This window comes from Primulina eburnea, chromosome 12 (assembly GCF_022965805.1).
Source record: "Primulina eburnea isolate SZY01 chromosome 12, ASM2296580v1, whole genome shotgun sequence".
Classification (NCBI taxonomy): domain Eukaryota; kingdom Viridiplantae; phylum Streptophyta; class Magnoliopsida; order Lamiales; family Gesneriaceae; genus Primulina; species Primulina eburnea.
In genome coordinates, this window is record NC_133112.1 from 32,227,827 (window position 1) to 32,247,940 (window position 20,114).

The 20,114-nt window shown below is 34.3% G+C and overlaps 3 protein-coding genes and 1 pseudogene across 9 annotated transcripts; 1 reads left to right on the plus strand and 3 right to left on the minus strand.

Moving 5' to 3' along the window:
* Nucleotides 1-3,204: 3,204 nt before the first annotated feature.
* On the plus strand, nt 3,205-4,636 carry LOC140806809 (uncharacterized; annotated as a pseudogene).
* Nucleotides 4,637-5,525: 889 nt separating this feature from the next.
* On the minus strand, nt 5,526-8,923 carry LOC140806810 (uncharacterized). The gene is made up of 7 exons (XM_073163340.1): nt 8,139-8,923; nt 7,880-7,979; nt 6,886-7,805; nt 6,642-6,771; nt 6,268-6,563; nt 6,083-6,184; nt 5,526-5,958 (listed from the first exon to the last, which is right to left on the minus strand). Exons 1-3 carry the CDS (start codon nt 8,921-8,923, stop codon nt 7,077-7,079), a joined length of 1,614 nt encoding a protein of 537 aa, XP_073019441.1. The 3' UTR covers nt 5,526-5,958; nt 6,083-6,184; nt 6,268-6,563; nt 6,642-6,771; nt 6,886-7,076.
* Nucleotides 8,923-10,653, minus strand: LOC140806811 (uncharacterized). Its single transcript, XM_073163341.1, has one exon. The coding sequence runs from the start codon at nt 10,651-10,653 to the stop codon at nt 8,923-8,925; it is 1,731 nt and encodes a 576-aa protein (XP_073019442.1).
* Nucleotides 10,654-11,988: 1,335 nt separating this feature from the next.
* Nucleotides 11,989-16,658, minus strand: LOC140808037 (uncharacterized). Of its 7 annotated transcripts, none has more exons than XM_073165039.1 (9): nt 15,969-16,658; nt 15,049-15,132; nt 14,497-14,968; nt 13,603-13,738; nt 13,346-13,508; nt 13,025-13,123; nt 12,684-12,878; nt 12,474-12,596; nt 11,989-12,268 (listed from the first exon to the last, which is right to left on the minus strand). In XM_073165039.1, exons 3-9 carry the CDS (start codon nt 14,897-14,899, stop codon nt 12,158-12,160), a joined length of 1,230 nt encoding a protein of 409 aa, XP_073021140.1. In that variant the 5' UTR covers nt 14,900-14,968; nt 15,049-15,132; nt 15,969-16,658; the 3' UTR covers nt 11,989-12,157. The 7 variants fall into 7 exon arrangements, with proteins under 7 accessions (XP_073021140.1, XP_073021139.1, XP_073021135.1 ...); XM_073165038.1 differs by having other exon boundaries at nt 13,025-13,153; nt 14,497-14,926; nt 15,972-16,646; XM_073165034.1 differs by having other exon boundaries at nt 13,025-13,153; nt 14,497-14,926; nt 15,969-16,646.
* Between the last annotated feature and the right edge of the window lie 3,456 nt (nt 16,659-20,114).

The window sequence follows — 20,114 nt, forward strand, 5'->3', positions numbered from 1 at the left end:
GGATAATGTCCTGAATCACAAGGAGTTGTGAACCCACGGCTAGCTGTATCCCTGAACCATTGAGGGTCACACAAGCACTGGATCGTTTGTTCCCGTTGAGAAAATAAATTCAAATAGTTGAATTTATACTATGATATAGTAAATTCAAGTTGCTGAATTTATGATAATTAAATTTTGAGAAAAATAAATTCAAGGAGTTGAATTTATAAGATAATAAATTCAAGAAGTTGAATTTATGAATTTATAAAATTTGGGAGAATAAATTCAAGTAGTTGAATTTATAAAATCTGATAATTTAATTTATTAAACTCAAAAGTTGAGTTTATTAAATATTAAATTTTGGAGGTGATAAACTTCAAGGAGTTGAATTTATAACTTAAATAATTGAATTTATAATCGATTTAATTTATTAAGCTCAAAAGTTGAGTTTATCAAATATTAAATTAAAATTGGTGGGAAGTATGTTTAATGGGCTTGTAGGAGTACAAATCCAACATACTAAATAATTAAAGTTCTTAATTGATTTTGATTAATTAATTAACTAGTTGGACTAGCCTAATTAATTATTCAAGCCCATTAATGTTAATTATGTGTATTAGGTTTTGACTTAATTATAAATAGGAGAGAGCAAACCATAACCCTAGCCTCCCAACACTTTGGAATTTTCGAAATTCCCTTCTCCTCATCCTCTCCAAATTTCGGCCACTTCTCTTTGGGGAAAAGTTTGGGACGTCTCTCAAACTTTGATCTCCAACGTAAAATCTCTTCTAATTTTTCTAGTGCAAATTAGAAGATGAACAAATCATCTAGTCGTGAACCTGATTAGAAGAATAAAGAAAGGAGTTTCTGAAGAACATTCGTAGAGAATTCATGAAACGTCCCATGCTCTTGTGTTTAAAAAGTACTAGAAATTTTTTTTTTTTTTTTTCGGTCCTTGTAAAATATTTTAATAAAATATTTTTGTCCATGATCTAGAACATTCGCTAGCTAGCATTTAAAAATCAATTGCAATCGTCATAAATCAAAATAATCGCATGAGTTACCGAACCTAAAAAGCAATAACCGGGAAAACGTATTTTCCTCTCCAAAACCACTCTAAGGCATAAATAAATGGTTTAAAAATCCTTTAACGTAAAATCATAATCAATATCATGAGTGCGGAAAAACAATAGAAGCGCTGGTCCTCGGGTTGTGTGCACCTTCAGTCCAGTCATCTCATACGTCAAGCCCTCCCTCAACATCACCTGCATCCAACACACCTAGTGAGTCTAAAGACTCAACACACCAAATCTTTGTAACGAGTAATACGTGTATAAAATCACATGCAGTAGTGAAATTACTTGTACTTAAAATAGCATTTCATGAAAATGCATAAACTTGAGCATGAAGATTTTCGTAAATATTTTCATGAAATGCATAACAGGAACATGAACCTTTACCTCTTTCCTTGAGCTTAACATGACATGATAACATGATATAATAACATGACGTGATAACATGACGTGAATCTTTTCATGATCATAACATTATATTTTTCTTGATTGAATTCAGATCGTTAATTGTGACTTTCCTGACGTGACATGACATGACATGACATGACGATGGTACCATCTACGTGAAACCACAGTACTGGGCGGCGGGGACATCAGCGACACAAGATCGTCAACTGAGCCTTGGCCTAATCTTGATCATAAACTTGAATCCTGAATTCCTCATAGTCACAATTACTTCACTTTCCTCAATATTTTTCATGTTTTCATCACCTTATAAAATTATGCATGAATATATTTTCCTTTGAAACCAAGCATGCACCATGTATTTTAAATGTCAATTTTAATTATAAAATTTCATGGACATTTAAAATAAATCATGAATAAATCATAAATAAATCATGAACAATTCATAAGCATTTAAAAATTCACATAATAACAAAAAAACTGCATTTAGGGCACTGCCATGACCGTTACTAATTTTAGGTGTAAAAAGACCGTTTTACCCCTGGACTCGACTTTTTACAAAAATCGACTATTTTCTTGATTTCATGACTCTAACATGTCCCAAATAAATATTTAAGCTTATAAGAATTTTCTCGTAATTTTATTTGGCTTAAAACTTAGACTTTTCAATTTATCTTTTAATAGATATTTTAACGGTGTTTTAATCCCGAAAAATACCAAACTTTAATATAAAATTCCTAAATTCTAAATTTAGTCTTTTTATATTATTTTAGCTTTTATGGACCACGACCCGACCCTCGTGAGCCGTTTTCCAATTTTCTTTATTTTTAAAACTCATTTTGACACTCGAATTTCAACCCCGAGCCATCTCCTAATTTTATCGAGTTACCCCCGAACCAAACCGAGCCCAAAGGTGCCCAACATGTTTGTTTAGCCTACTGGTCACTAAAAATTGCCAAGACCCTGACCCACACCAAGAAAACGTGAGCCTTCAACAATACCCTATGCTGGCCGAGAGTTCTAGTGTGGCAGGTTTCTTTGGTTTGCTTCCAGGACCCAGCCCACGAGCCCAGGCCCCCAACCAGTCACCCCCACACCTTCCTAAGACCCTAAAGACTCGTCCCAGCCCAGCCCTTGAACCCTGGACTGATCCCTCACCCCTGGACTGATTCACGAAAACTGCACAGGTTTGTGCCCTTCACGGGTGGGAGTCCTTGCTTGCAAGGACTCCTCCCTGCTGTTCAGACTGAATCCTAGCATGGCTAGGACCCTCCCTGGACCAAGAACAGCCCCTGGCCGAGCCCTGGCCCCTGCCTAGGCGAAGCCCGCCACCCCCTCATGGAACCCGAACCCCAACACTCAAGACAGCAACCCACTGCCTATGGTTCCCTCGGTTATTTTCTGTTTCTGCTGGTTGTGGTGCGTTCAAGAGGTTGTGTCTTGCCCCGAAAACATTATCTAGACAACAAGTAACACCATGGCAGTCCCCTAAAACAAGCATGACATGAATCGATACAAGAACATGTTAGATCGCAACACGAATACGTAAAAACCGTAATAAAACTTCACAATTTGTACACATGCATTTCAGCGATCGATATATGATGTATTGGATGAGAAAAGGGAAGATGTTAGCGTGCCTTTGCGTAATATACGCACGATATACCGACGACGACGATGAACGGAGAGGAACCGAGGCTATACGCACACAAACCGTGAAGAACAAGCCACAAACTCACGCCGAGAGATGAAGCTGCCGAGAGAAATCTCTTTTCTTTCTTGTCTAATTCTCGGCGGCGTGAAAGTGAGTGAGAGTGAATAGGTTTAGGTTAATCTCACTTTTATTTATAAGCTAGCTCAAAGATAATTAGGCTTAAAGCTAAATAAATTTAATTAAGCCCACTAGTGCAAGCTAGGCCTAAATAAAATTTAAAAAAAGTTTTCATAATAAAATAAATTAGTGAATTAAATAGCCGGACTGCTAAAAGATCGAGTTTTTGTTAAAAATTCTAATACCGATAAAATTAGTCCCGGCGTATTAAATCACCTCAAAATTCTTGATTTTAAAAAGAATAAGAAACAACTCCCCTAAATTAAATAATTAAAATTAATTATTTAATTAAAACATTTTTTCCACATAATACAGCCCCCGGTCTCCGTTCCTCGATCGTCACCTGAATAAACCTTTAAAAAAATGTATTTTCATGCAACAATGACAATAAAATCATAATAAGCATGTTCGTCACATAATTTAATAGTAATTAGAATAAAATACTCATTTTTTCAAAATTTCTAGATTTGCATGCAGTTGGATTACGTTGTCTAAATTTTTGGACCTTACAATTCATCAAGAGCTATATCCTCTAACCCCGTAATAGTTGGAGCCAAGTGAATTAATTCCCAAAAGTATAAATTCTAACGTCCCATGAATGTTTGATTAAATAAACCATACGAGTGCCCAAAACAAATATATTTTGATTGTCAAAATAAAATAAATTTTTTAAAATTTTTGCTGCGTTTGGACACGAGAAAACCGAGATCCAACAGCTACACAGTCACTTCCATCGACTACACCAACCAAATCATCTACATTTATGATCCAACCATGTCCACTTGCTCTTGTATTCAGCCAAGCAAAGGCTTCGGCCTCGACTGGGACGCGCCCTTCTCCTTCCACGACAAAACAGTTGTTGCCTTGCTCGAATGCTCCACTGAGCTCAAAGAAAATGGGTCGTCTACTTACCTATGCGACCCTCAGGGATCGTCTGTTTGCAGCCTGTTGTATTCTTGTGGAGAGATCAGTAGGGTTAGTTTGTCTGGGTCCACTTGCTGCGTGTACACGCCGGTAAATCTTGGCCCTTCATTTGAGATGGACTTGCCGAAGCTTGCAGTATTCATCCTATTCGTCTTTGTATGGATTCAACGGGGCAGAATACAATACAGAGGAATGGAACTATGGATTGGCACTGAAATATAAGTTCAGTTTCGATAACGATTATCCTGTGTTGTGCATGAGCTGCGAAAAGAGCAATGGATTTTGTGGATACAACGAAGACGAATCCAAGTCGTTCGCCTGTAATTGTCCCGGTGGATTGAATACGACGACAGATTGTTTCTACGTGGGATCTTGGAGCCATGCCTCAAGATTTTTCCCCTGAAAAATTACTGGTAAAATATATATTAAAACAAGTAAAGTTTAATAGTACTTTTACATTTAATTTCCTGGAATATTTCTTGAAAAAATATGGTATCTAAATTGTTCCCACAGGGCTTCTCACTACAAGAAAAACGCGGATTAGAGACCGCTAAATCGGTCTCTAATCCGTCTCTACAGAAAAATAGAGACCGATTACCGACCGAATTGGTTGGTATCAATAACCTTGGTCGCTAATTGTGAGAGACCGATAAAATTAGTCGGTCTCTAAATTAGAGACCACATTTATGTTATCGGTCTCTATATTAGAGACCGATATTATATATGTGGTTTCTAATTTAGAGACCGACTGAGTAAAGACAGTCTCTAATATAGAGACCGATTCATTATTCAGTCTCTAGTCGAGAGACCGATACAATACAATCAGTCTCTAACTTAGATACTGAATTTAAGAAATCGGTCTCTAAATTAGATATTGTTTTTCTCCAAAGGTTCTGTTATTTACACCAATCCAAACACCAAACAATATGCATAATCAATCAATACAACCATCCAAAAAACACAACACAGTATTAACATCGATACAACTATTCCAAGCCACAACTTATCAACACCAAAATCAACACAAATATTTATACCAACTATTCAAGTGTCAAATATCCAAAACAAATGTCAATTCATTCTCCAAAACTTTCAACCACTTCCAAACATTTACATGTCAATCTAGAGTGATTCTCATGTGAGACCGTCTCACGGATCATAATCTGTGAGACGGGTCAACCCTACCCATATTCACAATAAAAAATAATACTCTTAGCATAAAAAGTAGTACTTTTTCATGGGTTACCCAAATAAGATATCCGTCTCACAAATACGACTCGTGAGACCGTCTCACACAAGTTTTTGCTGTCAATCTAATCGAAACTCAAACTTTAACTACTAGGACGGTGTCTAAGGAGCTTGAGTCTCATCAGAATCTATAATAGGTGAAGAAAAGTCTGGAAAAGCAGAAGGAGGTACAAGTGTTTGCGAAAGCACAAAACGAGCCATGAATTCACGCATCTTTTCCTCCAATTCAGTAACTCGAGTCTTCAAATCTGCATTCTCTGCCCTCAACTCTTGTATCTCAACACATGAGTTACTTGGATGAACCCTTCCTGTAGAAGTAGACGTCGCATGAGGAAAGGCAACTTTTGCTTGGGAGCCAAGTCCATAAATGCATCTTTTCTTCATCCCTCCAACAACCTCATAATATATGTCGTTTATGGCATCATGTGATGGAGTATGTGGCTCCTCCCCCTCTGTAGTAGCTTGAGATATCTCGGAAATTCTTGTGGTCATATTATCCTATGTTAAAGAAAAAAATTTCAGCAAGTATAATTAAATCAAACATAAAAAAGATGAGTTTTTAGCACTCAAGCATTGAAAATGGTGGAACTATATTATTAACTAATAACTTTTTAATACTTACATCTATTGCTTGAGATCGTGCATCGACAAATGTTCCATCCTTGTGACGATGTGTAATTCGAAACACCTCCCAACAATCAATTTTTCGCTTTAAATCGGCTTCCTGCACAAACAAGTTCAAATATGCTAAGTTTGTAATATTAAGTTTCTAATATGAACGAATGAAATATATTATTTGAAACTCACCAATTTCAAAGTATGCTCAATTATAGAGCGTGATCCGGCCAGTGTGCTTAGTAACTCCAGTGTCTGTGCCAGCCACCTCACTATTTCTGTTATTTGTAGCTATCTCTGATTTTTTTTTTCCATTTTACCCCGCTCCAAACAATCTGCCATGCATTCCATATATTAATAGGAACTTGTGTTGGCGGATGAATCTTTTTTCTCCATTTGTGCAACAGTTTTTTGTATAGTTGTTGACAATACAAATTCCATGTTGACTTAAATTTTTCCTCTTTCCCAGGTTGCCATGTATATATCTTCTGCAATGTTTAAACCAACATAAACAAAAAAATAATAATTATTGTTTCTAATATTATTATTAGTATTTAACTTCTTACCAAAAACTCTTTGTAGTAAAAATCTTTTCCATCTTCATCTAAATGTCCTCATGTATGGCCAGATGCATATTGTCGTAGTTTGAACTTAGAAGTGATATATGCAGAAACCCTATGTCCATGAGGAACAAAACTGCAATGAAAAATTCATCAATGTTTAAAACAGGAATAAAATTGAAAATTGATTGAATATTGTAAAAATTAAAGATAATAACATACTTATTGTTTATTAAAAAAAAATACTTACTTATTACCCACTACTCTGAGCTCAATCCGATCACCAACTTCTCCTTCTGCAATGTCAATCATGATGATGTCTGCAAAATCAAATCGTAACACAAACAATTTTGAAATATTACTCAATCACATAAAAAAATATATATATCATGGCCTTTTAATATGAAAGTTGTTAGATATCATAGTTCTCAATCATACAATTCAATCTTCATCATAATCTGTATCATAATCATCACTAATTTCCAAGTTATCATTGTCTGACTCTATTACTACATCAATCTCATCATCGGTAGATATCTCTTCATCATCTAATTCCTCATAAGTAATGTTTACATCTACAAGTAACTGTGATGTAGTTTGAACTTGTGAATCAAGTGAATGTCCCTCCGCTTCCTCATTCTGAAAGGCATCGTGGTCCGCAGGCGTGAGGGAAGTTGGCATTTCTATGGTTGATCGAGCCTTCATTCTACAAACTGCTATCCATTCACTAGGTCCTCTTCTTATCGTGGGATATTTAGCATAGAACACTTGACCCGCTTGTACCGCAAAAATGAAAGGTTCAAATTTATTGAATCTTCTATTTGCATAGACTTCAACTAACTTGTAGTTTGAATGTACTCTCGTACCAATCCTGGGCGTCGGATCATACCATGAACATTTGAATAATACTATCCTCTTTATAGGTAAAGCTGGATATTCCACCTCGATGATTTCATCAAGCATACCATAGTAATCAAGTTCATCAGTTAAGTTGCTAGATCCTTTCACAAAAACACCGGAATTACTAGTCAATGTGGTTGAATTTCGCCGTGCCACATGGAATTTGAAACCATTAACGTAGTAACCCGAGTACACTCTCGTGTTACGAAGAGGTCCGCTCGCAAAATCCTTCATCATATCATCATGTACATTTGAATTCGGTTCCTTCACCTGAAAAGTAAGATCTCACATAAAGTAAATAAGCTTAACATAAAACAACAAAATTGTATTACATCAACATTTACATGGCTTTCAAACCACGATTCAAAATTGGTATCCAACTTTTTGTCCACTTCATCAGGTCGAAGTGCTGGATTTTCTTTTCGCAATTCTTCTTCGTGCATACTACAAATGAAAATTTTAAGCAACAATGATACATAAAAAAAAAATCAGAAAAATAAATATTTTAAGAAGTAGGATATAACTTATTTTATGAAAGGTTTCACCTCATCACAGTTGAGGAGAATGTATGTCCTTGCTGCATGGTATTCTTTGTCATCTAACCATCTAAAAATATATGCACCAATCGGTCTACCAGGGAATTTGAAAATCAAAAACATGTTTGAGTCTATCGGTCGAGGATCATCAGAATTTCGGGGACACTTACGATGTCTAGTCTTCACACTGTCAGCAAAATAATATTCACAGAAAGAAGATGCTTCTTCAACCAAATAAGCATTACATAATGACCCCTCAACCTTTGCTTTATTACGAATATTATTTTTTAGCCTCCTCAAAAAACGTTCAAATGGGTACATCCATCTATACTGAACAGGACCAGCTAGTCGTGCCTCATAAGCTAAATGAACTGGGAGATGCTCCATTGAATCAAAAAAGCTCGGTGGAAATATGCGCTCAAGTTTACAAAGTATAAGAGGAATGATTGTCTCTAAGCGAACCATGTCAGCTGTTGTAATGACCCTCGACGTCAAATCTCTGAAGAACATACTCAATTCAGTAAGTGTCTGCCAAACATTATTGGGAAGTAGGTCATGGAAGGCTATTGGAATAAGTCTTTGCATGAATACATGACAATCATGACTCTTCATTCCAAATATTTTCAATTTGTTCATATCCACACATCGAGCCATATTTGAGGCATATCCATCAGGGAATTTAATGTCTTTCAACCAACTACATAATGCCTGTTTACTTTCTTTTCCCAATGTATAACATGCCTTTGGAAATTTTTTGGATGTTTCATCCTGGTGCAACTCTGGTCTGCAACACAATTCTTTCAATTCCTCACGGGACTTTGATGTGTCTTTCGTTCTTCCCGACACATTCATCACAGTATTGAAAATGTTATCAAAAAATTCTTTTCAATATGCATCACGTCCAAATTATGTCTAATGAGCAGATCCTTCCAATATGGCAATTCCCAGAATATGCTTCTTTTCCTCCAACCACATTTGCACATCTTGACAATTTTTTTATTTAATTCATCAGAACCAATTTCTGTTACTAATAACAACCCATAGCTCTCTATTTCCTCAATTATTTCCTCTCCTGACTTCATTTGCGGTGGATGTTTTGTCACCTCCCGATTCTTTGTGAAAGATTTTTTATTTCTTCTAAAAGGATGGTCATCAGATAAAAACTTACGATGGTTATCAAACCAAGATGTCTTTCCACTTCGAGGTAATGTAAATGCATCAGACTCGTCCATGCAATGTGGACATGCTAACTTACCAGCCGTGCTCCATCCTGACAACATTGAGTATGCGGGAAAATCACTAATTGTCCATAACAAGGCCGCGTGCAATTTAAAATTGTTTTTACTAGCAATATCATAAGTATCCACCCCTATACTCCATAGGTCCTTAAGCTCAGCAATCAAAGGTTGCAAAAAGACATCTATCTTCTCTTTCGGGTTTTTTGGACCTGGTACAAGCACAGTAAGAAACATATATTGGTCTTTCATGCACATCCAAGGGGGTAAGTTATATGGCGTTAATATGACAGGCCATGAAGAATATTGCTTTCCTGATTGACCAAATGGTTGGAATCCATCGGCCGAAAGTCCCAATCTCACATTACGCGATTCCATTGCAAATGAAGGATATTTCTCATCTAAGTGCTTCCATGCAACAGAGTCAGATGGATGACACATTGCATCTCCTCCATGCACATGTTCATGATGCCACCTCATGTGTTTGGCTGTTGCAGTAGATGCATACAACCTCTGCAATCTTGGAGTTAATGGAAAGTAATACATAATTTTCAAAGCTATATCTTTTTTATTCTTCCCTTTTCCACGCTTTTGCTGTCTATAACGAGGATGACCGCATATTTTACATTCAGCTAGTTCAATATCATCTCTCCAAAAAATCATGTAATTGTTAATGCAACAATCAATCTTTTCCACTGGCAAACCTAAACCCTTAACTAATTTCTTTGTATTGTAAAAACTGTCGGTCATTACGTTATCGGTTGGTAGCAACTCTGATATCAACTGACATAAATCATCATAACATCGTTCCGAGAAATGGTGCTCTGCCTTGATGTTCAATAGTCTCGCAACAGCTGACAATTGGGAATGACCAGAAGGAATGCCCTCCCAAACTTCTCTTTCACTGGCCTTTAGCATTTCATATAAATTTTTTGCAGCGGGTGTTGGTATCTCGTCAACATCTGAATAATGAAGGGCATTCATCGCATCGTGAATCATTGACTGCATTGCATTGTCATTGGGTGGGTCTTCTTGAGCAATGGGAGCTGAAGATGGGAGAATGGAATGTCCAATCGAATCGGTAATATAAGGCTCCCCATGAACATACCAATTGTAATAATTTGGAATAAAACCATACTTTCCTAGATGTACTTTAACAGTATCCTCATCGTGAAAAGTAGTATTTCTGCATTTACGTTGAGTACAAGGACAACGTAACTTGTCACCACTCATACATTCAGGATGACTTTTAGCAAAGTTCACAAAATCCTCAACCCCATTCATAAATTCTTCTGTTATAAATCCATTATCTAACCTAGCATACATCCAAGCTTTATTCGTATTCATTGTCGAAACAACCACTGTAACATAACATATAAATTAAAATTCAAAAAATAAATTTATTGGAGAATAAGAATGGAATGAGGCATTCTAAAAAAACAAGCTATTTTATATTATATATTTCTATATCTTATATTATATTATATACAGAAATCATACAACAAGCTAATGATATATTATATTATATAATCTACAGGACTCTATTTGGAATAAATATTATATATTTCTACATGTTATATTACATTATATAATGAAATCATACAATAATGTAGATCTTGTTAATTAGTAAAGCAAATAATTCTAACTTGAAATCCACTTAATATAGTTCTGTCAGTTTTAATTCAATAATAAATCAAATATGATTTTGAGTTATGAGAGAAATTCTGGCCGAAAATAGAATAAAAACACACCTGATATATCAAATGCACCAGCGATTATAGCTCAACAAAAACAAGCAAATCTGAGAAACCGATGAGAAGAAATCGAAATATCGCGGAGCATGGGAAATATCGTCGGCGGCAGTGGGCGGCGACAAGCGGCGATGGAAGAATTGAAAGCGCAGGTTTTTTAGGTTTTGAGAGACGAATGGAGCGAGAGGAACGCGGGGAGTTTAAAAATATTTGGGATTTATTAGAGAGCACTTTAGTATTTCGGTCTCACATTAGTAACCGAGAATGAAATCGGTCTCAAAATAGAGACAGATTAAATATATCGGTCTCCGATTAGAGACCTCAATAAAAATTCGGTCTTCAATTTGTGAGTAGAATAAAAAGTCGTGATACAAAATTAATATTAAATAAAAAAACGTGACGAAAATAAATTTAGTGACCGATATTACAAGCATCGGTCTCAAATTAGAGACCAATAGATTATATCAGTCTCAAACTGCAGTATTATGTTGTTTGTAAATTTGTTAATATTTACTTTCCAATAATGTCGGAAGAGACGTGATCATTAATTTCCATTGAGTACGAGTATTTGTATTATTCAAAATATTGTACCTAAAAAGTACTCAATTTCCCATCAGATTAACTTTAAACTAGCGCCATCTGCGAGTCGAGCTCGAGTTCAAAAAAAATCTGTGGTCGACGTGAAAGCTACGAACGAGAAGTTAGATTAATTAAGATACTAGAAATAAGTGGAGCTGGAAAGAATCAACTTTCACAACAAAATTGGAAGCAAAGGGAATGCCTCGGGGAATAAATTCTTTCATTAAAGCGAATCCCTTTTCTTGCTAGTGTTCTTACTTTATCAAAAGTAAAATGCCATGCATGGTCTAAGTTTCTGGCCGCATGTACAACATGTATAGCATACAGCGTAATCGAGTATTTCGTTTCCATCTTGGATTTGCAAAACTTGTATAATAATCTCATCAAAATAGGCGATTCAGATTTACAAGAACATTGGTAGCTACTCAAAATGAGAGAGAAAGAAATCGAGGCCTCGAAAAGACATCATCCACTCAAAGAATACATCAAATTTACTGCCATTATCTCCCAAGATTTTACACCTATTCGGGGGTTTCTTCTGGAAATCCCAGTTGTTGATAATTCAAATAATCGATAGTATTTAATCTAACACAGCACAAGATATGTTCCGGTAACTCTTCGGCTTTGTTACCCTGAAATGTAGACAGATTGCATACATTAAAATATCTGATCCGTGACAAGAAGGATCCTTGTTACATTTGTTCATCTAATTATGTTTAATATTTCGTGCATACAAATGATATGTATCCTTAAATGCGCTTTAAAATGAATGACCTCCATGTGCATGCCAAAGTTGTAAATAAAAGACAAAAATTGTTAACCTTACATGGTGCATACCTGTATTGTTAATCCGAAATCCAATACACAAAGCTTTAGTCTATCTGTGAAAGTTTCGAACCCTTTTCTTGAAATGTAGCTAAATCTGTGCATATCCAAATCAATCTCAAAGTAGCTTTCACCCTGTAAAGAAATAAAGAAAAATACTTCAAAATTTAAAGATATTTGAGATATCGATAGAGATCCCATCAATACTAGGCTTACGCTTACCGTGTAAAATTCATGTTGAGGACGCGAAAGAACAGGTTTCTCATTGTAGGCATGCATGAGCTTCCTCTCTGCAGCACTTAGCGGAAGGTCATCCACATTCGCCACGCGGCCCAATATCTTCAACCTTTCTCTACAGGGTATGAGTGTGTCTCCACGAAAACCTTTAACTTTTTCTACTTCATTACCAATTAGCTTCTGCAATTGGAAAACCAGTAAATACGTGGATGAAAGCCAAGAAGTGATACATGCATGACATACTATTTTAGCCATAGCATCAAACAAAGTAATCCTTCTGTATTTTAAAAGAATATGCTGACATGAAAATTTATTGATTCCCTCACCCTAATATTTTCCTGAAAATGAGCTGGAATTTCTTTGCCAAAGCTATCAGAAAGCTTGAAGTACATAACAAAACTTATTCCTTCCCCGTCTGTTTCACCCTGGAAAATTGCAGCAGGATACAGTGGTATCTGTAAAATAATAAAAACATGCTAGTGTCACATTCATTTTGACATAGTTATAACATTCATTTTGACATAGTTATAGTATCTTTTATTTCCGTTCAAAGAGAAAATAAATGTTCGGGAGAAGAAAATATGTATGGCTTCAGTTGTTGTAAAAAGAAATAAAGATCAATCTACTTGGTGTATTGTCAACAGTACCTGAACATTTACCACAAGAATTTGTGGAAGTTTCCCCGAAGAATTAATGACAGGAAGTTCCACAAAGCGAGCAATGTGATTAATTTTTCTCTGAGACAAAAATACATCAAGGCCAAAGGGATAATATGCTGCACAGTTTGAAGAAAGCTCCTTCTTTTTATCCCTTCACAGAAAATATTAGATTTAAGAACCAACATAGAGAGAGAGATACTTTATTAGGTTTTCAGTGTAGAACGGAACTTTTATGATTCTGTTACCTGAGATAATTAAGTCCCCTGATCTTGAAACTCCCAGGCTCAATGTTTGACCAACTGTCAGGCACTCTCTTCTCCAATGGACAGAATGGTACTTGAGAACCAGCTATAGGTCTGTGGAGCAACGGTTTTGAAGAAACTGGAATACGAAAAAACCAGAAACATTTTCAAAACTATGTATGTCATGAGCAATTATGTCAGGACTTTATTTGTTAAGCCACTAATTTTTCCAAGAGTTAACCAGATTTCTCCATCCTACCTACCACAAATTCTGGTATGTACCGTGACTGAGAAGAGTAGCATCATGGCTGGTTCATATCCCCATGACATTAGATTAATCATTATATATTCTGCAGGTGAAACATAGATAGTGTAGGTACAAGAGCCTGACTTTCACGATATTTTGGATATTTCACTTGACCAGCTTACAAAAATCGACAATTTTAGAGAATCCCTTGAACATCAAAAGAGAGAATTTCAGTCAAGCTCCAAATCCAAAAGACGAGGACCAGGATATTTTTCCCACCATTCAAATTCAATTTTCTTGTAGCTGTAGTTAAATCCAGAGGTATGTGATGACACATGGATATGTTAAATTAGAAGCTAAAAGAATCATAGTCTCGAAACCATCCACAATGACAATGAAGTAATACTTCACATCCCTTCCACAAATAGATCAAGAACAATTAATTTTTCATCAAAACCATGAATTAAAGTCAACGGAACACGAACATGAGAACTGAATCTTGTGAGCCAGCCCTAAGGTTAATCAACATATTATGAAGATAAAGGTAACTGTGTTCAATGATACCTGTCTATAGAATTTCTTAGGCAACCAAAATGCAGTAATGTACATAACCTACCAAAACACCAGGGAAAAAAAAATTATCCACTCACGTAAATTAGCTGCAGGATGGCCTTCTCGCCGTTTGAACGAAAGTTTCAAGGTAGCCTTTTTCCTTGTATTGGGAGGGCTAGAGCTTAGTGATCTTCTTTTCTCTTCAGAAGTAACGGATGAAACAAGACAAGGCAAACAGTTGCTTGGAAGAATTCCACAATTATCCAACAAACTGTCATCACCACCAGCATTTTCTCCAACGGAATCAGATTTCTCATCCAGATATAAAGGCTTTGTTTCACTAAGTCGTTCATTGGATTTCATTCTGCGCTCGGAATCAGTAGGAGGGACTAAGCTTTTATCTGAACCATTAACTGATAGGCCTGCAGAATTTGCAGTTGGCAAGCCCTCGGTGTGTTTAGCAGAAGATTCAGTGTCTGGTGCTGAAATCACCACCTTCATGACTCATATTTCTTGGAGAAAAAATATCTACAATGGATGTGTCATCAATGCCGTTTAGAGAGAGCATATCTGTGGAAAGGGAATGAACTTCACTAGAAGCTTGGATTACTAAATTCTAGAGAGGGGGAAAATATAAGAGTTTAGCTTACCATCAGGAACACTATGAAAATCTTCATCGCTCCAGTCTGAGTCAAGTGCTGCAACTGAATCAAACCATGCTTCCTCAACACTTCCTAAAATAGCAACTATACAGATAAGACAAGACAAGAAAGAACAATCTGAAATTAATTTCAAAAGTCATGAATTCCCTCAACAGCCTAAATATTAAAACTGAAGCACGTAGGCAATCAAATCCACAGTGAAATTCTGGTTTTGAGTAGATTAACTACTTATCAACAAGTTTTCAACAACTTCAACAGCTGGAAATGGTAGAGAATACAATTCATCAACAAGACAATAAAGATTAAATACCACTCCATTTGCAAGAAAATTGAATACCTTGAAAGAACCACCAAAAACCAGATAAGATTACAACCATAGTTAACAGACTGCACAAGATCCTGAAAAGGTTTATTCATCCACAAGTGATCGGTGATCAATTCAGTTCTACCAGCCTCATATGATGACAGTATTTTACAGTTTCAATATTTAAAAGTGATATAAAATATTAGCCTCCTTTTTTATCATTTTGTTCCAAAGTACAGCAACACCCAACTTTCTAATATCCCTAGCATTAAGACCAATGCAGAGTAGTGAATGATTGAGCTCGAGTGGCTATCTCCCGTCTCCACACATTCTATTTATCTATGATCTCTAAATCTTCATGGCTAAAAAAATTATTGTCGCCAACATATATTCTATTTTCCTTCTTTCTATTCAAGTTTCACGGCTAAAACCAACATCATCACCAACACATATTCTACATCAACTTCCATCTCCAGCCAATGCAGTATAAGAAGCAAATTGAAATCAACGTCACCATATAGATATAAAAACTAACATAATCAACTCATCTGCTTATGGAAAAGAATGCCATAATAACAATCACAAAGGAAGGAAAGAGTAGAACCACGAAAAATGGGATTGTTGAAGGGTAGATCCAAAGCCAAAGGTGCAATCTTTTCAACTCCATCAGACGATCGATCAGATAATTGAAAAGGCACCTTTTTTCTCATATCCCTTCTCCTCTTTCTAGAATTCTTCATTCTTGAACCTCCAACTTCACCTTCCACACAATTCTTCGGCAAAGAAACGCATGCCCCCATCTCTTTCTTTCTTTAACTCTCCCTCCCCCGAAAATATAAATTCAGAGATAAATTTCAAGAAAAACAAATTAACAAATGGGCCACTTTAATTTACCAAACAAATAAGCTGTCAAGGATCACACATTGATATCTCAGTCCAGAGTAATAATATCTCCAGCACCAACAGTCTAGAGAGAGAAAGTGTAAACACGAAGAGAAACCCCGTCAGCACCCCCCGCCCCCGCCCTTCGTCCTCCAATCTCTCTCCGATAAACTAAACTTCGTTGAAATTAATTTCCCCACACTGTAGAGAATCACAAACACACAAAATCGATCGCATGCAATAAATGCGGGTCTGGCCGTGAAATTATGAAGAGCACCAGCTCATGGAAAATAGAAGAAAGATGAATTCTTTAGAACGTGGGAAGTCAAAATTGATGGGTTCGACTGAAATCCTGGAATCTGTTTACATAAGCAAAAAAAAAAAAAATTAATGCGGGGTTAGAGAGAGGATCTTTCGTGGTGGGGGTATTGGAAACGTGACGTCAACTTTGACGTCCCGAGGTTGAGATTTCACTTTCTCACGTTTGCTGGTATGTATATATTAACGTTTTGACTTCGATTTTTTTTTCAAGAAAGGTTTGTCCATGATGAAAAATCTTTCATATGAGTCAGAAGTTCTTTGATTCGGTTCGATTCGGAAAGCAAATCAAAGAATGTATATGAATAGGCACAAACATTGACTTTAATAGGGATGTATTCAAATTTAGAGTTTTGATGATTTTTGATGATTTTTTCAAATGATAGACTTTTATAGATTTGATAGATTTTTACTGACTTTTACATAATCTTACATATTTATGTGGATTCATGTAGACTTATTTGCAAGATTTTCATAGATTTTTGTGAATTTTTTTATATATAATTTATAAATTTTGTACTTAATTATAGCATATTATTTTTTATTATTTTTTTTGAACCAATAATTAGTTGACATATATAACATATTAAATTTGAAATAGTTTTTCAATATTTATATTAATAAATAAATTTACTTATTTAAAAGTTAAATCATTTAATCTTTACATGTATATATATGTGGGTTTGTATGCATGTTTGTAAATTTTTAAAATACATCAATTAATTAATCTGTAACCTTGCTTTCGAATTGATAATATACATGTGAAAAGAATATTATTTAACATTGTGTGAATATAATTTTGTATCAAAATATCATAACTTACATATTAATTGAAAATGCTAAAAAGAATTTTAAATTGCGAGTATGTTCAATTATTAAGAATTAAGAGACGTTTTTTTTGATCATCTTTTATTATTATTGAATATTACATTAATTTGTATAAGTCATAAATTAAAAATCAATTCTAAAATTCAAAATCTCTTATGATATTAAAATAAAAAAAATTATTAAATAAACAATTAGCTAAAAAACGAAAAATTTGAAAAAGAAATATGAAAATATATATAGAGATACACTTCGAAAATTTGAGACAGTGATAGAGATAGATGAGAGGAGAGATAATAAGAAGAGATGTTATGCGAAGCAACATATATAGAAATAAATAGCTTATGTATCTGTTAGAAGTTTTAAAAATTCATCCAAATTTTTGGATTGAACCAAATATAATTTTTTTACAATTTATAGTTGTACCTTAAGTTTTAATGTTTGTATGTTAATGAATTCCATGAAGTTATTAAAATTCTATTGAAAATTTGAATACCTCAAAATTTTATAGAATTTTTTAAATTCAATGTTGAATACCATTTGACTTCTTAAAACTCTATGGAATTATATTTTGAATACCATTAGAGTTCTATAAAATATATAAAATTCTTAATTGAATATATCTAAATTTTTAAAATCAGTAAAAGTCAATGAATCTGCTAAATTGAATACACCCTTTAAGTGTGTAGAGTGAGTCTCATGTGAGACCGTCTCACGGATCTTAATCTGTGAGACGGATCAACCCTACTCATATTCACAATAAAAAGTAATACTCTTAGCATAAAAAGTAATACTTTTTCATGGATGACCCAAATAAGAGATCCGTCTCACGAATATGACCCGTGAGACCGTCTCACACAAGTTTTTGCGAAGTGTGTATTTCTCGTAGACAACAAGTCAAAGATATTGAATTAAAACAAGAAAATTTTGTCGCTCGAAAATTTATAATTTTATACAAAAGATGATTATGTTAGAGTATTTTTTATTTAAAATTATTGTATGATTTTCAATTTTATTATATTATATTTAGAAAAAAAAATAATGAGTGTCGGAAAAGGATGTTTGATAAAATAGTATGACCAAAGAAGTAGCAAGTATCAATAAACAATATTCGATAAATTTATTTATATTAGACGAAAATTTATTATTTATGTTTTGTCATTTTCATGTTATTTTGACTTTGAGACTTTGATTTCCCAAAGATTCAGTCTTCAATGATTGGACAACGCAGATCCAATCTGAAAATATAGGCCCTCGTCTTAATTTTTCCCTTTTTAATTTATTTTTTATTTTTTTATTTCCCCAATTTATTATTTTCTTTAAAGAGCGAAAATCCAAGACAATGGAATCCCTTATTTTAATTAATGTTCTACTACACATAAATAATTGAAACGATTTATTTTAAATATTTTTAACGATATTACATTATATTTCATTTATTTAATAAGATTTGAAAATTAAAATTTTGTTTAATTCAAGGATCGGAATTCGGACCCTTTTAATATAATATAATATAATATAATATATGATTTGTTCTCGTTGATTGAGCTAATAAAATCGGGCCTCTCCCCCACATAACTTAGTATTTTGGGCCGAGACTGATGAAATTATTTGGGCTTTTCTGGCATGTGCTCATCCATTTATATAAATTTGAATCAATTTATTTATTACGAGAAGTAAAACCTTCAACTCTATCTATACTATTATATTAAGTACGAGGCCCTAATAATAACCGGAGGACACCAACTTTCTATCATGTTTTACCCTTTTTAATTTTTTATATGTACTACTTACTATTTTATTATAGTTGAGCCTCTAATAATAACCGCTATATGAGGACACCAACTTTCTTTCCTATTTTACCCTTTTCCATTTTTTATATTATATTTTTTCTTAACAAATAATATTATATTCACCGTCATAAGGAAACTACTCACGTGAAAAATAATATTATTTCTTCTACAAACTAGCCACCGTGAAAAATAAACTCTCTTCTTTATGTTGTGACGTCATTATTTTGTAATATCCTGAATATTTAATATATTAGCCACTTATATTCAGGACACACGCAACGCGTGTGCCACGGTTACTAGTTTGAATAAAATCTCTGGCATGTATTATGTATACTAGTATTCGTGTGTCCATTTGATTTTTTTATACGTATTTTTGTTTAAAAATTTGAACATTTAAAATAAAATTTAAAGTTTTCTTTTTTAAAATAAGTTTTTAAGATTTTTTTAACTTCACACAACTTGTGTAGTTATTGATGCAGTTGACAACCTATCTCGCTTCAAAATTAATTTGCAAGTGTGACTGTGCGAACCTGGCTAGTTCGGACCTCGAAGATTTCTTATATTCGAGCAGAGGTAAAAACATGAATTTTAAAAATTAAGTATGAAAAATTTTATATAAAAAAATTTATTTGAAAGGGGATGGACCGCCTCACTCGAGTTTTCGTTTATTCGATTTATGTGAATTTGAACAAAATTTTATAACGAGATTTATTCCGAAGTTCTTAGTGATACATTAGCTACTGTGTATATAGTGTTGGAATTATTTTGTGGGCTATATAATTTAATTAATTGTACATGGATAATCTATAAAGAACTCAATAAAGTGATCTAATGAATTATGGGTTTTCAAAGTATTAAATATATTATTATGGTTCACCTTATGTGTTGAAACTCAACCCAATTAAGTCTTTTTTGATGTGTCAAAGACTTCT

What these genes read in the sequence shown, in the direction of transcription:
- LOC140806810 (XM_073163340.1), bottom strand. Translation starts at nt 8,923, where the DNA reads ATGAATGTGTCGGGAAGAACGAAAGACACATCAAAGTCCCGTGAGGAA. An exon ending in GGTGCATATATTTTTAGATG is followed by an intron (nt 7,980 to 8,138) that starts GTTAGATGACAA and finishes TTTCATTTGTAG; the next exon opens with TATGCACGAAGAAGAATTGC. An exon ending in AATCGTGGTTTGAAAGCCAT is followed by an intron (nt 7,806 to 7,879) that starts GTAAATGTTGAT and finishes CTTACTTTTCAG; the next exon opens with GTGAAGGAACCGAATTCAAA.
- LOC140808037 (XM_073165038.1), bottom strand. Translation starts at nt 14,899, where the DNA reads ATGAAGGTGGTGATTTCAGCACCAGACACTGAATCTTCTGCTAAACAC. An exon ending in CCATCCTGCAGCTAATTTAC is followed by an intron (nt 13,739 to 14,496) that starts GTGAGTGGATAA and finishes TTCGTATTCCAG; the next exon opens with TTTCTTCAAAACCGTTGCTC. An exon ending in ATTTCGGATTAACAATACAG is followed by an intron (nt 12,269 to 12,473) that starts GTATGCACCATG and finishes TCTACATTTCAG; the next exon opens with GGTAACAAAGCCGAAGAGTT.
- LOC140806811 (XM_073163341.1), bottom strand. Translation starts at nt 10,653, where the DNA reads ATGAATACGAATAAAGCTTGGATGTATGCTAGGTTAGATAATGGATTT.